Below are 15190 nucleotides of genomic sequence, written 5' to 3'. Positions count from 1 at the left end.
TTCGTTCCCTGCAAGAGTCCTCTGATTCACTCCAAATGAGGGTAATCAATCTGGAAGTGGCCTCGAGAAAAAAAATCTGAAGCTGCGTGGGATAGGAGAGTCCCAATTAAAAAGGGAAAATTTAATTCCAGCTTTAAACAACTGGCTGGTAAAACAATTAAAGTTGCAAGAGGCTGGGAAACCTCTCATTGTGAAGGCTTTTCGCATTGGGTCAGAAAAAGTCGCTATGGCAAAGAACACACCTAGAGACATTATTGTTGAGTTAGAAGACTTTAATATTAAACAGCAACTAATGGATCAGGCTAGGACACAAGGTCCTCTACTCTTTAACGATGTACCAATCTGCTTATTTTCGGACTTGCCCAATGGAGTACTGTCCAAAAGAAAAGAGTTGAAGCCAGCAACTCTGGCGTTGAGAAGAGCTAACATCCACTACAAGTGGCTGAACCACACCAAGCTTTCAGTTATTCATAAGGGTAAGCTGATTGTAGCCTCAGACCCAGAAGAAGCAGAACATCTCCTGCAAGTCTTGGAGCTAGATTCCCCGATGGAGACTAACAAGCCAAGCTACAAAAGAAAACTTATGATGTCACCCTTGCAGCAAAAAGGGAGTAAAATCCTGGTTAAGAACACAAATATAAAAGTGTTCTGCTGTTATTTGTTTATAGAAAAAAACATCTATTCCAGGAGGGGGGAGTGTGGCTGAGTTCCCTTGGTGTTGCTCCCTTTTTATTGTTGTGGTTCCTTAGGATTAGGTTTCTACCTATTGCTAGTGTATGAAGTAATACACTAGGCCAAGAGAACACCTTTTAGTTCTTATGATTAGAGATATTTTTTTTATTAAAGTTTATATATATATATATATATATATATATATATATATATATATATATATATATATATATATATATATAGTCACATACGTTAAGGTGCTAAAAACATAATTATAAACATTTATTAGCTATAAAGGTTAAAGTTACTGTCTAGTTTATAGTTGATTCTGTGGGTTTCAAGGTGTTAAAGTTCATAGATACAGAGTTGAAGAATAAAAATAAAGAAAGAAACAAAAGGGGGGGTGGGAGGGGGAAGGAAAAAGGGGGGAGAGGGGAGGGATAGGGACCTGGGGGACAGTTAAGTACAATTTAAGTAAAGTTACTGATCTATTACTAGTTGATTTAGGGTAATTAGCAAATTTAATAGACTTATATAGACGCTATTTACACTTGAAGTTAAACTTAATTGATTACATTTTAGCCATTGTATTACTAGGTATGTTAGAACTTTTAGCTCTAGTGTACGGTTATTCACAAGCTTGGTTGTTATTAATTTTGTTATTAACTTTGTTATTGTTGATACATTAAAGCCTATCAATTTACAAATCTTTATAATACAGCTATTTATAATTTAATTGGTTAAGATCTGAATCTTCAATACTAAAATTTATTCATTGACTTGGTCTTTCAGTAAGATGTCATCAAGTATAAAAATTGTTTCATACAATGTTCGTGGTTTGGGGAACCCGATCAAGAGGAAAAGAATTATCAATGCTCTGTCGAAGCTAAGCCCAGATATCATTCTCTTACAAGAAACCCATTTTCACCCCAAGCGTTCACAGAATTTAAACACCAAAAATTTTCATCAGCAATACCACGCGTTTGGTACTTCAAAAGCTAGGGGGGTGTCAGTGTTGATATCAAATAAATTACATTTCCAGCTAAAGGATGTTTACAGAGATCCCCAAGGCAGATTTGTCTTTGTCAAAGGGCTAATTGAGAACCACTTATTTACCTTCCGGTCGCTTTATGTGCCAAATCAAACCCAACTGTCGTTCATAGAAAATGCTTTAGATAAGTTTTCCCAATTTCAAGAAGGCATTCAAATCTTAGGCGGGGACCTAAATTATGTGGTTGATCACAAATTGGATAGAACTAAACTAAAAAAAAGAAAGATCTAAAAATAAAAAGTCAATTTCAAGATTAGCACAGATTTTCGAGAGCAATAATCTTATAGATATCTGGAGGCTCCAACATAGCACAGAAAAAAACTTCACCTATTTTCCCCCTAAATATAACGTTTATACTAGTATCGATTACTTACTAACGGCAAATTCTCTTTCTGATAATCTAATCAATTCTGAAATAGGCAATATTGGCCTTTCTGACCTTGCGTGGGTTCAATGTGAAATTTCGATAAACCACAGTATTTCAAAATTTAAATCTTGGTCGCTAAACAAATCCTTACTTTCAAACCCACTCGCAATCGCTGAAATAAATAAATATATCGAAACAGCCTTAGCAAACAACGATACTGGTGATGTTACTCCTAACATTTTATGGGATGCAGTTAAAACTGTAATCAGGGGAAACATAATATCACTTTCGTCTCACATAAACAAACAAAGAAATGCTATGAAACAGGACCTTCAAGACAACATTAAGCTATTAGAGGACGCCCATAAAAAACTTGTAACAAGAAAATTTATAAGCAGCTTTTGTCCCAATGTAAATTATTAGAGTCATTAGAAATTACTAAAATTCAAAGAGACCTTCAGTTTGTCAGGCAAAACTATTGGTTCAATTCACCCAAATCACTGCGCCTCTTGTCTCACAAGATAAGAGAAAAAAAAAAGCTTTAAATCATATCAAGAAAGTGATTGATACCAAAGGTACTATCTACACCACGACAAAAGAAATCCTAAAAATCTTTGAAAATTATTACACAAGCCTTTATTAATCTAAAACCCTGAATCTAGCTTACATAAAAAAAAATTACATTCATGTAAAAACTTTAAAAAATTAGAGAATCGTCACAAGAATCTACTGGACAATCCAATCACTCAACAGGAAGTATTAGAAACAATTAAATCGTTACAAAACAATAAAACACCAGGTCCTGATGGATACCCAGCCGAATATTATAAAACATTTGCAACGCAACTAAGCAGACCCTTAACTAACGCATGCAATGTAATCTTGGAACAGGGGAAAATGCCTCCATCCTGGTCAAATGCAACTATAACAATATTATTAAAGCAAAATAAAGACAGCACTAAACCGAATTCATATAGACCCATATCGCTCTTGAACCAAGACTACAAAATTTTGACAAAAATCGTTACCAAAAGAATTAACTCTTTCATATCACAATACATCCATCCTGATCAGTCGGGCTTTATTCCAAACAGAGATATGATGAACAACATTTACAAAACAATCTAATTTCTTATTGTCAAATGAACAAGCTAGATTCCAGTCTTTTATCCCTTGATATAGAAAAAGCTTTTGACTCGATTGATATTCAGTATCTAAAATCAACATTGCTACAGATGAATTTTGGTAATAAGTTCCTAAGGCTGATAGATGCAATTTGCTCTAATCCGACAGCTCAAATTAAGATCAACGGGGCCATCTCTAACAGAATCCCTATTCAAAGAGGCACAAGGCAGGGGTGCCGGCTTTCCCCAATTTTATTTGCCCTCTCTATCGAGCCATTAGCAGAAAAGATAAGAAATAATATTGAAATCCAAGGCATAACAACTACTCAAAACAATCTCAAATTAAGTTTATTTGCTGATGATTTGCTTATTTATTTAGTAGACACAATAAAATCACTAAATCCCCTTCAAAAAATTCTAGATGACTTTAGCCAGATCTCAGGCTTAACAGTCAATTATTCTAAACCCCAGCTACTTCCACTACACATGCGAACTGATACAGTAAAATGGGTTAAAAAGAATTGTAATTTTCAATGGTCACCTGACCAGATAACTTATTTGGGTGTAAACATTCCAACTGATTTGAATAACTTGTTGAAGATCAATCATCATAGTGCTTTTGATAAAGTTAAACTTAATCTTATCAAATGGAACAAACTGAACCTGTCATGGTTTGAGAGATAATTTAATTAAATCTTTTGTACTACCAAAATTACTGTTTTATTTTCAAGCAATTCCCTTATTGATCCCTCAAAAATTAATTAAAAATTGGCAGAGTAGACTAAATGCATTTTTATGGAACGGGAAAAAAGCTAGAATCGCCTTCACCACTCTTAGGCTAAAACACTCAAGCGGAGGATTTAACTACCCAGATTTGAATATTAAATTTCGACCAGATTAGTTAACATTGTACAAATACTAAAATCTACAGTATCTTCGGATTGGACTCGAACCATACATCCTAACAAAGACCTACCAACAATTCAGAGCCTCTTTTGGAATGGTAAAAAAAAATCAATTGACAGGAGACATAAATAACCCATTCCTAATAGCTATGTTGACAATCTGGAACCAACAAAGGAAAAAAATCCTACCCAGTATATCAAGATTTTCATCTTTTTGGGGTCAAAGTTGGTTCTTACCAGGCCAATCCAAAACTTATGCAAAAAACTGGATACAAAAAGACATGACCCGGCTGATTGACATTTGTTCAACCGAAGGTATTTTAGACAAAGCTGAGTTAGAACAAAAAATTCAAACTAAATTACAATGGTTCGCATACCTACAGCTAGCCCATATGGCGAATCAAATTAAAATAACACAAATTTTTAAGGCGCCTCTTTTATGACCTGTACTTTCTTTAGGGTGGATTTTGCTTTAATCTTTCCCTTCACACCCTCTGGGTAGTTAGCTGCCACCAGGAATATTAAATTCCAAATATATTTTATTTAAGTTTTCCCTTTGGTAATGTGTTTATGCGTCAGGCTCCTTCGTGGTTCTGTGTGGCCCTGAGGATAGGAATGGGAGATAACAATGACTGCTACTCTGGGATATAACAAAACAAAAGTTTATTTTTTAAGAAATGTATTGGTTACATAAAAGTAGTTCTTAGTTCTTCTAGTTGCTTCATCCAAACTCATTCACACAGATCTCTTGTAAGGCTTCACACACAGTTAGCCTCTTTCTCTAGGCTCTATATTTCTCTCACAGAGAACTCCTCAGCACACAGCTAGCCTGTTTTCTTTTCACTCTCAATTCTTTCTCTCTCAGGTGCACACACAGTTTGCCTGCTTCAAATAGAATGAATATATAGTCTCACAGACACACTGAGTTCAGGCTTCCACTCAGGTTGCCTTTCCCTCACAAATACATGAACACACTCAGGCTGCACACAGCTCGCCTCTCTTGCCCTAACCCTCATTCACAGAAATATTAAACCTGCTCAGGCAGCACACAGCTGGCCTCTCTTTCCCTAACTGAGTGTCCTTTCACAAACATGCTCAGCTCAGGTTCCACACAGGTTATATTTCTGTCATAAATACTTCAGTATACTCAGGCAGCACACAGCTAGCCTGCTTTCTTCTGACTGCAACCTTTCTCCCTGCACTGTCAGTCTAAACTGCATTCACTCCGCCCACACTTTCAGTCATCAACCAGTCACATCACTCACTCTTCCCTCTCTCACCCCCACTCTTCACCTAGCTCAAACCAAGCATTTAAAGACACATGCACACATTTACTTGGAATCATTACAGCCTCTATTGGACTTTGAGATTATCTTACACCAAACAAATGACTCCCAAAAGGGCCTGATAGCTAAATTGTATAATATACCCTTGAACACAATAGAAATCAAATTATTAAAATGCCAACAGAACTGGCAGAAGGACTGCAATTCAGAAATAACGGCAGCTCAATGGAAAACAATCTGGACTTCAAATAGCTCACAATCGCACATTACTTCTTCTAAGATCCAATCTTACAAAATTCTCCACTGTTGTTACCTAACCCCCCCAAAACTGGCATTAATTTCTCCAAAACACTCTCCACTTTGTTGGAAAGGATGTGGGGGAGTGGGCACCTTTGCACATTGTTGGTGGGCTTGTCCCTACATTGAGAATTTTTGGAAGGAAATTCTTAAGAACATACAAGAGATCACTGGATATTTAATCCCACTAGACCCCAAATTAATTTTTCTTAACCAGGGAGTCTGTAAACATCCCTAATATACAGAAAGAGTTAATCTGTAATTTTCTGACAGCAGCCAAGTTACTGTTGGCTTCTAAATGGAAATCATCCAAAATTCCCTCCACTGATGGATGGATAATTAAGCTATGGGATTTTTACATTCAAGAAAAAATTTCAGAAATTACTAACTGTCAGGGCTTGCAGCGGCTGCCGCTGGGTGGGGCGCTGCACAGTTTGCTCCTGACATCAAAGGGGGGCAAGGAATTCTGCAGGACCATGCTCTGTGGAAGGAGGGGTGGTATACATCACCCAGGCTCCCTCTCAATCCACTCGCTGGCCTGCTCAACCTGTGCCACTCACCTTCTTTCGTCGTCGCCGCCGCCGCCGCCGCCGCCGCCGCCCTGGCCTTCCAGCATTGGCCTGGGCTGTCTCAAGCTGCTGCAGCTGGGGTAACTGGCTGGGCTGCCTGGATCAGCAACAGCTGCATTATGTTGGCTGGCTGCCAGGCCTCCCTGGCTGAGCTGATTACTGAAGGGAGGCCCAGCTGTGGCCCCTTGGCTGGCTGCCCAGCTCTTCCCACAGAATGCCTTCAGCAGCTCCACCTGGAGGAGCTTGGTTGTGAGCATCTCCTGAGCCAGGCTGCTGTCTTCAAGCTGAGGTGGAGGCTGGGGCGTGGCTCTGAGCTGCTGTGGCTGCTTTTCCTCCCTGCCAGGTAAGAGCTCTGGGCTGCTGCTGGGGCCCTATTCCCCCTGCCTTAGCCCTTTTCCTCTGGCCTGCTTAGCTCCCTCTTCTCCCCCTGGAGGGTGGGACTAGCTGGTCTCTCCCTGCTCCCTCCAGCCCTCTGAGGCTTTGGCCTTTCGCCCCTTCCCCCTGGAGTAGGCAGGTCCTGGACCTGGTTGCTGGCTGGGGCGGCAGGGTTGCTGCCTCCTGGTTGCCTCCCACTGTTCCCTCCTGGCAAGTCTGGGGGCTCTGACTCAGACCCTGGACACTAACCAAGCACTCATCTGCCCAAACGGAACTGAGTCTAAATGGTTCTCATTTTTTGAATTTTTAATTGTTAATGACATTCATCCTCCTAAACATTTATCTTTTTTTTGGTGGCCCTGAATCAGTGCAAGCTGTTTTTGGTACCAAAAGACTTGTTATTCTGAACAATACTGTAAACATACCAATATGTTAATGCTCTAGACTGATGAGATGATTTTGTCATATCTGCTGGTTGATTGTATAGATTTGTTGCATTGTTATGTTAATATTTGTCATCTGTTTAACTAAGCTGAATAAAATTGAGTTATAAAAAAAAAAGAGAGAGAGACATATCCCACAAAAGAGGATCATCTGTGGGCTGACTGGCATTTCTGTGTACTGTTTCCATGTTTCTGTCACTTGTTAAACTGGTGTGACTTTCTGGTTCTGTATAAGCATCAGACTTGTGTTTGCCTGAGCTATCTTCTTATCTGGTTCTGTGTCTGCCAAATGTTTAGGGTAGGACAGAGAGGGGAGGGAAAAATAGAAGCAGTGGCCTTGCATCAGGACCATTTTATCCCCAGCCCATTGATTGGATGCTCACCTGCACTAGAAGAAACAGACTAAAGCTTTGCTTGTATACATTGGCAAGCAGGCAGGGCTTCAAGGACCAGGGAGATTAAAAGGCACATAGTTTGCCCTCCTGGCAGGGGGCATCCCATCTACCCTGCAGGGGAAAGGCGGGGAGAGAGATGGGGGAAGAGGTTATAGTAAAGAGCAAACACGTATACACAGTTAGGAGATGTGAATGATGATGATGATGATGATGAAGAAGGATCAAATGATCTCTCTGTGTGATGAAGTGCTGGTTTATTTGTCAGATTACAGTCATTGGGGTCTGCTCATTCATAGGAAAAGCAAGGAATGTGTCTCAGTGTGTCTGTTTTCAGACAACCCTAAAGCACACAGATAGGGGAAGCTAACCCTGCCCCTACCCCTTTCATCTTACAGTACTGTAATATACTCATGTCTGAAGAAGGAAGCTCTGACTCTTGAAAGCTTATACCCTGAAAATTTTGTTGGTTTCTATGGTGCTGTAAGGATTCTGATCTACTGCAGACCAACATGGCTACCTACCTAAAACAATTAGCTGTGTGTGTATAGGGAGGAAGAAGTTATACTTAGAAATATGTTTCCCATCAACACTAATGAAAAAGATGGGCATTTTAGCACTCTTATGTAAACTATAGAGGATAATGAATAATCTTCTCTCAAAGTATTAAGCATTTCCAGTGTAGATGCAGAGGTTTCCAGATAAACAGCATAGGCATTTCTCAGATATCAGTTTTATTCCTCTGTTGTCTATACATCTTTTTAAAGGACTTGAAATAAGATGTCTGCATCTGACATCAATTGAAATGTCAGTCCCCACCCCCATCCCATTATTTCGGTAAGCTTGTAATAAAACATGTGGATGCACTTTGAGAAAGCAGAGAAATGTTCTTAGGAAGACCTATAAATCTTTGCTTATTGTATAATACTAAATAACAATGATATATATCTTAAAATTCTTATTGTTTTACTGAAAAACAGTTGTCGCTTTGAGCCTATTTCCCCTTTTCACCTATAAACTTAGATAATATTTGGTGGGCCTTTTGGTCTCATTAGTACATTCTGGAGGTTGAACTATTATTTATTTATTTAATTTAATTTGTAGTCCACTCTCCCTACATGCAGGCTCAGAGCAGATTCACAATACATGAATATAAATACAATAAAACAGTAAACAATAAAACAATTAAATAGTTAAATTTAAAACAATCATACAAATATCACTAAAACATAAGACAGCAGCCCACCTTATACCCTACATCAACATCCTGTGCCCCAACCTGTATTTATTAAAGTTTGCCACTGGGCAGGGTGGCAAACTGTAATAAATTCAGGTCGGGGCACATATCCCCCCCCCACACTGGGAGGGTCAGTTGGGTGATTCACCTGCCTTAGTCCCCATAAGCCTGGCAGAACATCTCTGTCTTACAGGCCCGGTGGAAAGATAAGAGATCTTGCTGAACAGGGCCTCTACAGAAAGAGAGTTCTACCAGGTAGGTGCCAGGACTGAAAAAGCCCTGGCCCTAGTTGAGGCAAGGTAAACCTCCCTGGGGCCAGGGATCACTAGTAGCTGTTAATCTGCTGATTAGAGCAGCCTCTGGGGAATATAGGGTGAGAGATGTTATGTTATTATGCAGGTATGTTATTATGTGTCAAGGATGATTTAATTCATCTTGCATTGGGCAGGGAGTTGGAATAGATCTTTAGGCCCCTTCCAACTTTTTGATTCTATGATAATCCAAAGGGAAAATTCAATATGAAATTTGAACTTTGGATAGGATCCCTTAGATCATAAGGTGTTTAGTCTGGCACAAATGATACCCCCCTCCCCCATTGATCTTTGACCTGGAGAAAAATGTATACAATTCAGTCCACTCACTCTTACTTCGAAGTAAGATATCGTGGAATCAGTTATACCTATTTCAAAGAAAGTGAGCTTAGGATAGCTGTATTAGGCTGATTTACTGCTGAATTGTTTTTCTCTTAAACATTATTTTCTTATGAAGACTGATGAGATTTATATACAGTCAACTACTAGGACTGCCAGGTCCATGGTGGAGGTGGGGGATCCCCTGTTCCCAGCCTCTGCCCCCCGCCGCCACTCACCTGGTCAGTAGGGAAAAAACCTCAGGGAATGCGCCTGTGAGGAATGAAACCGCCTGGGCTAGCACGCAGTGGGTGAGCTCCCCACAGGCATGATGACATCACTTCTGAAAGTAATGTCATCACGCTTGGCCGTGGGCATGCTCCCACTGCTGCCATGATGATATCACTCTTGCACTGGGAGATTAAGAGGACTTGGCAACCCTATCAAGTACATATAACAGATCACTGTTATCAATCAAAAAAACTACTTGGTACATATTAGTACCATTAGTTTTGCAAACTGAAGATGTGAGGAAACTCACAGTTTTGCAAAAGTCTGTTTCCATGCTTACCCTTGTTACTAAAAAGTTATTTTAGGCTAAGAAGAATTAAAACCAAAAACAAGAATGAAATTCCTGTAATACTTTTTATTATGACCAACTAAACACAAAATATTGTGCAAGCTTTTGAACTCCTCAGAACTCTTCATCAGGATAAATGTTACAAAATTGTAAAAGACAAAAGGGTAACAACCAGATTTTTCAGGTTGTGGTCTGATCTTGCATGCATCCTCTGAGAAATGTGGTCCTTCGTATTGTTCTTGACATGCAAGGAAAATGTGTTTCTTATTTGGAATTTGGGACAATTGGCGGGAGGGGGGCACTTGGTTTCTGTATTTCTGTGAAAGAATGGACAACAGACTGAATTCATCTTACCAGAGAATATGCTGTAAGGTGACATCATGCCAGGAATAAAGTTAAACCAACTACATGCTTGAATTCCTTAGAGCATATATGCAAGATCAGACCATGACCTGAACATTTTTTCACCCTTCTCTCTTTTAAAATTTTGGGACAGCCAGCCAGATGAAGAGTTCTGGTGAGCTTGAAAGTTTGCACAATATTTGTGTGAATTTGGTTGGTCCTAATCAAGGTATTATATGGATTTCATTCTTGGTTTTGAATTTTACATGGAACAATATGGCTTCACTCCTTTTAAGAAAAAGCAGCATAGCTAAATAAGAGTTTTGAGCAACTGAAAAGATGCTACCCTAACCTATAATCCAGTAAAAAATTAACTGTTACCTATAAATCCCTATGGCCTGGGGCAAGCAGTGGCGCATAAGAGAACTGCTAGTACCATGAGAAATAAATTGCTGAACAATTAAAAGTTCCTGTAAGCCTCAAACAACCATCCATGCAGGAGCTACCTACTATGTTTCTAATTCAGTGCAGTACCCTGGTCTTCTTCCACTCAGGAAGCACAGGTGGTTTCCATAAAATGATGGGCTTATATGGTTTCAGCATTGCTGGTGCTGCTGCTGATACGGTGCAGCAGCCACAAGGCTTCCTCATAGCAGGTTTCCCTGACATTTCCCTGCCCCAGTCCCCCAGCAGAGGCCACTCCCCCTCCCTTGGGCCACTGGGGCTTTTGCAATTTTTTAAAAAAAGCACCAGTATATCATCATATCAATATACCAAGGTGTGTACCAGGTTCTCTGAATTTCAGGTTTTCATTTTATTTACTACTATGCCCATCTACATTTTATTTATCTACTATGCCCATCAACAATGCCCATATATGGACTCCCAAATATTTATTTAAATAGCCTGTATCTGGACTATTTTAATGACTTTTTAAAGTTTATTATTGATTTTATGGTTTTGTGATTAATTTACTGTATTTTATGCAGGGGTCATTTAATAGAAAAAGAGCTGGAGGAACTCATTAGCACAACTCATTAGCCTATGCCACACCTCCTGCCATCACCGGAAGTGTGTCATTAGCATAACAGATTTGGATGTGCCACACCCCCTGACCACCTACTCTGGCTGTTTTGGACCCAACCCTGGCCATTCATGACTGAAATTGGGCCCAAAATGGCAAAAAGGGGCTGAAAATGGCCGAAAAGGGGCCCAAAATGTCAGGATTGGGCTGCTGATGAGCAGAAGAGTGATCCACCACCCATCAGAGGCCCGATCTGGGCCATTTTGGCCCCAATCCAGGCTGAAATGGGCCCAAAATGGCTGAGAGTCAGGTGGGCGGGGCCACCTGACATGTGACCTCTTTGGGGAACTGCTGGAACTGCGTTCCTGTGTGTTCCCCCTTGAACTGAGCCCTGGTTTTATGAATGTTGTTAGCGGCCCTGAGCCCATTTGTGGGGAGAGTGGGGTATAAATCAAATCAAATCAAATCAAATAAATAAATAAATAATAAATTTTCCTACCCAAACAGCAGCCATCCAAGCTTTACTATGATATTTCCCAAAACTTCAGAGCAAACACAGTTTGCGAAATATCAAAGAAAAGCTGAGGAAGCCTCAGGAGGTACAGGAATAGACCATGATATGTAGTGAAACATGATGAAATAAACTGCCTTGAACCGAGAGCAGATAATCTGTGTGGACATGGCCACAGTGGGATCAGTTATTGTGAAGATATGCAGAGGATTGGCTCCTGTATAGACATGCACTAAAACACTACACTAAAAGCAAATATTTCAATGTGCAGGAGAAGCATGCCTCCAATTTCTTTTAAAACAATGTTTTCCCTGACATGGGAGATACATGTAGGAAAATACTTGTAAACAATGAAGACCACAGATTTCTGCTTTGAATTTGGGTGTAATTCCTGCTGCACTGGAGTAAAAAGGAACCATTGATTCCAAGGGGTAACCATTTGTTTGTTGATTTTATTAAAGGTTAAGCTACAGTACATCTTACATGCTGATATGTAGGTTAAATAGTTAGGATGCTGATTTGTTATCCTGTCCTAGGGATACAGCACTGCTGTTCTTGTAAATGTCATCACTTTCTCAGTACTATCTGGTTATATTTGAGTCATGAGGTGCTGACAAAAACCCACAGCACTTAATTTGAAACTTGAGGCATTTTGCTCATTCCAAAGTTATTAGTAATAGCCAACCTGGCATTTGGCCGATAAATAACTTGCATGTATGCACAGAACTTTTTTCTTATGTAGTTTTTCCCAATTGTTTCTAATTCACTTATCAAAATTTAAAGCACAGCTAGATAAATCTTGCCCTTTGGAACCTATGTTTTGAATAGAATCAGTATATCTTCACTAAATTTGAGTGGAAGTTTGGACTACATGAGAAATATGTAACTACTTTAGTATCCAGTGAAGAAACATTGTACATTTTTGGGTACATGCTTGTTAACTAGGTATTCCTAAACATTCTTTCTCTTTGTTTTCAGCCACACAGCAGGATATGAAAGTGACAGCCATGCAGGTCCTATGTTATATAGCTGTGGGGCTCAATATAGAATACACACCCATGGAGTCTTTAGAGGAATACAAGTGAGTGTATTGATAGAAACATATAAGTCTGTATTGATTACCTGGGTCGAATCCACATTACTCATTCTAAGTCGCATGTTCCCCGCATTCCCCACGCAATCCCGAGTGCTGGTCACATTACCTCATTAAACAGACGCATTTCATTCGCATTTCTCCCGAATATGTGGTCACAGGTTTTCAACGGGAGTTTCACGGTGGCCGTGAACGGGCCAATGTGCAATTTACGTGGTTTTTTTAAAAACCACCCCCCTTCCTGTCTCTCCGGTCGTTCCGAGAGTTCCTATTGGCTGATTCAACTTGCAAGTGCTCCGTAGTCTGCAAAAGACTGTTTTTGAACGGACTCGCGAAACTTCCTTTTTAACTGTTTTTTATTTTTTTTATTTTATATTACTGTAATATCGAAATTATGAAATATCGAAATAATGACACTCCAAGGAAGTGAAACTTCAGTAAAATTCAGGCACTGAACTGTCCTGCATAGGAAATGCCCACGGAAGCTTCCCGCATGCTTCCAAATTTCCAAAAAAGAAACGGGAGAGAGCCATCAGTGCTGTTAGTGGGGGAAAGAGAGGCATCATTATCTTCAATGATGTTTCTTTATAAGGCAAGATCAAAATAACGGAAAAGTGCGCTAAAAAAAATAAAAAAAAATGGGTGGGAAAAAAGGTCCCGCCCAAAAAAGCAGTTTTCGAGCAGCCGTGTGACCGGAGGGAAGCGCAAGAAAGACAGATTGGAAGCAGGAATGTGAACGAAGAGGAAAAAATCGCGGATTGGAGGCAAACGGAAGATATCCGATAAACATGCGGGTAATGGGTGAATGTAGATTCGACCCTGGTTGATGTTCTTAAGTTCTACTATGTCAGTAACATATCCCAACGAGATGCCATCTTATTCTCAGAAAGAGCAATTTATATTTATTTATTTATTTATTTATTTATTTATTTATATTTAATTTATATTCCACCCTCCCCACATCAGGAGGCTGAGGGCAGATGACAACCATGTTTAAAAACATATTTCATCATATATACAATTTAAAATCGTAAAACATCCTAATACATAAATTAAAATACATGTAAACATATTCACACACACACATATGTGTATGTATGTATGTAAACACAGCGGCACATAATCCAGACGACCCCCTATTTAGCCATCTCCAGAGTATTTTGCCAGGGATGTATGAGAGATGGAGGTGTCACTAGTAGGGAGGGCATATACTGGGCTCCCCCGGCTAGGGAGCACTGCCCGGCATCAACCATATGCCTGGCAGAACAGCTCTGTCTTACAGGCCCAGCGAAATGCTAATAAACTCACAATGTATTACATAATAGCAAAACAATTCATTTCTCTTTTAGCAGAATACATTTGGGACTATATTGCTATATTTCTCTTTACATGAGAAACCTCTAATTTACCTAGAATGCCATATACCTATTCCCAGATAACATGAATCCTTCTTTTCAAGTTGTATGAGATATCAGCAGATGACTTGAACATTTTTTGTGTGCATATGTTTGAAAGGACTATATATTAAACTTTGTTTTGCAAGTGGAAAAAAAAGTCTTTCCAACACTTATTATAGTATATTTGACATTTATGATACCATGATAGTAGCAGTACTTTAATAAAAAGATATTCTTTATGCCATTATAGGATATGCGGAGAGTGCCTGGAGTAACTCCTACAATTGTTAGATCTGCAAGTGAGACAAATGAGAAACGGCCTTTCATGTGTACATATCCTGGCTGCAACAAGCGATACTTTAAACTGTCTCATCTGCATATGCACAGCAGAAAACACACTGGTAAGCATTGATCACAAATGCCTTCCTGTCTCATAGCTTAATTTTCTCTCCTACTGCCCTTTCTTTTGTACAAGCAATGGAATCCTTTCGTTGTCCCTCTCTTGTGGCATTCTATGAGTTTTTGGGTGGCAGGGAGCATGATACAATCCTTAGTGGTGGAGGAAAGTGCAGTCAAGTCACAGCTGGCTTATGGCAACACCTACTGGGATTTTCAAGGCAAGAGACTAACAGAGGTGCTTTGCCATTGCCTGCCCCTGCAACCCTAGTCTCTACTGGAGGTCTCCCATCCAATCACTAACCAAGGTTGCCTTGCTTATCTTCCAAGATCTGATGAGTGGGTTTGCCTGGGCTATCCAGTTCAGGGCAATACAATCCTTAACTGTCCCAATTTTAATAATGAGAATGGTAGGGATGAGGTACTTTGCAAGGAGGGCACAGTGTCAAGACTTTACAGTATTTACCAGGCATAGTCTCTGAACTCAAGCATCTTTGTAG

The 15190-nt window shown here is 39.7% G+C and overlaps 1 protein-coding gene across 2 annotated transcripts in view; it reads left to right on the top strand.

The window, feature by feature from the left end:
• WT1 (WT1 transcription factor) overlaps nucleotides 1-15190 on the top strand; it is a 101775-nt gene that overhangs the window by 60310 nt on the left and 26275 nt on the right. For both annotated transcript variants that reach the window (XM_054971516.1, XM_054971515.1), the window contains exons 5-6: nucleotides 12783-12885; nucleotides 14545-14695. In XM_054971516.1, the coding sequence (XP_054827491.1) occupies nucleotides 12783-12885; nucleotides 14545-14695 (254 nt within the window). The remainder of the gene's footprint in view (nucleotides 1-12782; nucleotides 12886-14544; nucleotides 14696-15190) is intronic.

This window comes from Eublepharis macularius, chromosome 2, assembly GCF_028583425.1.
Source record: "Eublepharis macularius isolate TG4126 chromosome 2, MPM_Emac_v1.0, whole genome shotgun sequence".
Classification (NCBI taxonomy): domain Eukaryota; kingdom Metazoa; phylum Chordata; class Lepidosauria; order Squamata; family Eublepharidae; genus Eublepharis; species Eublepharis macularius.
Note: the sequence above shows the minus strand (reverse complement) of the source record. Positions and strands in the feature narration are given on the sequence as shown.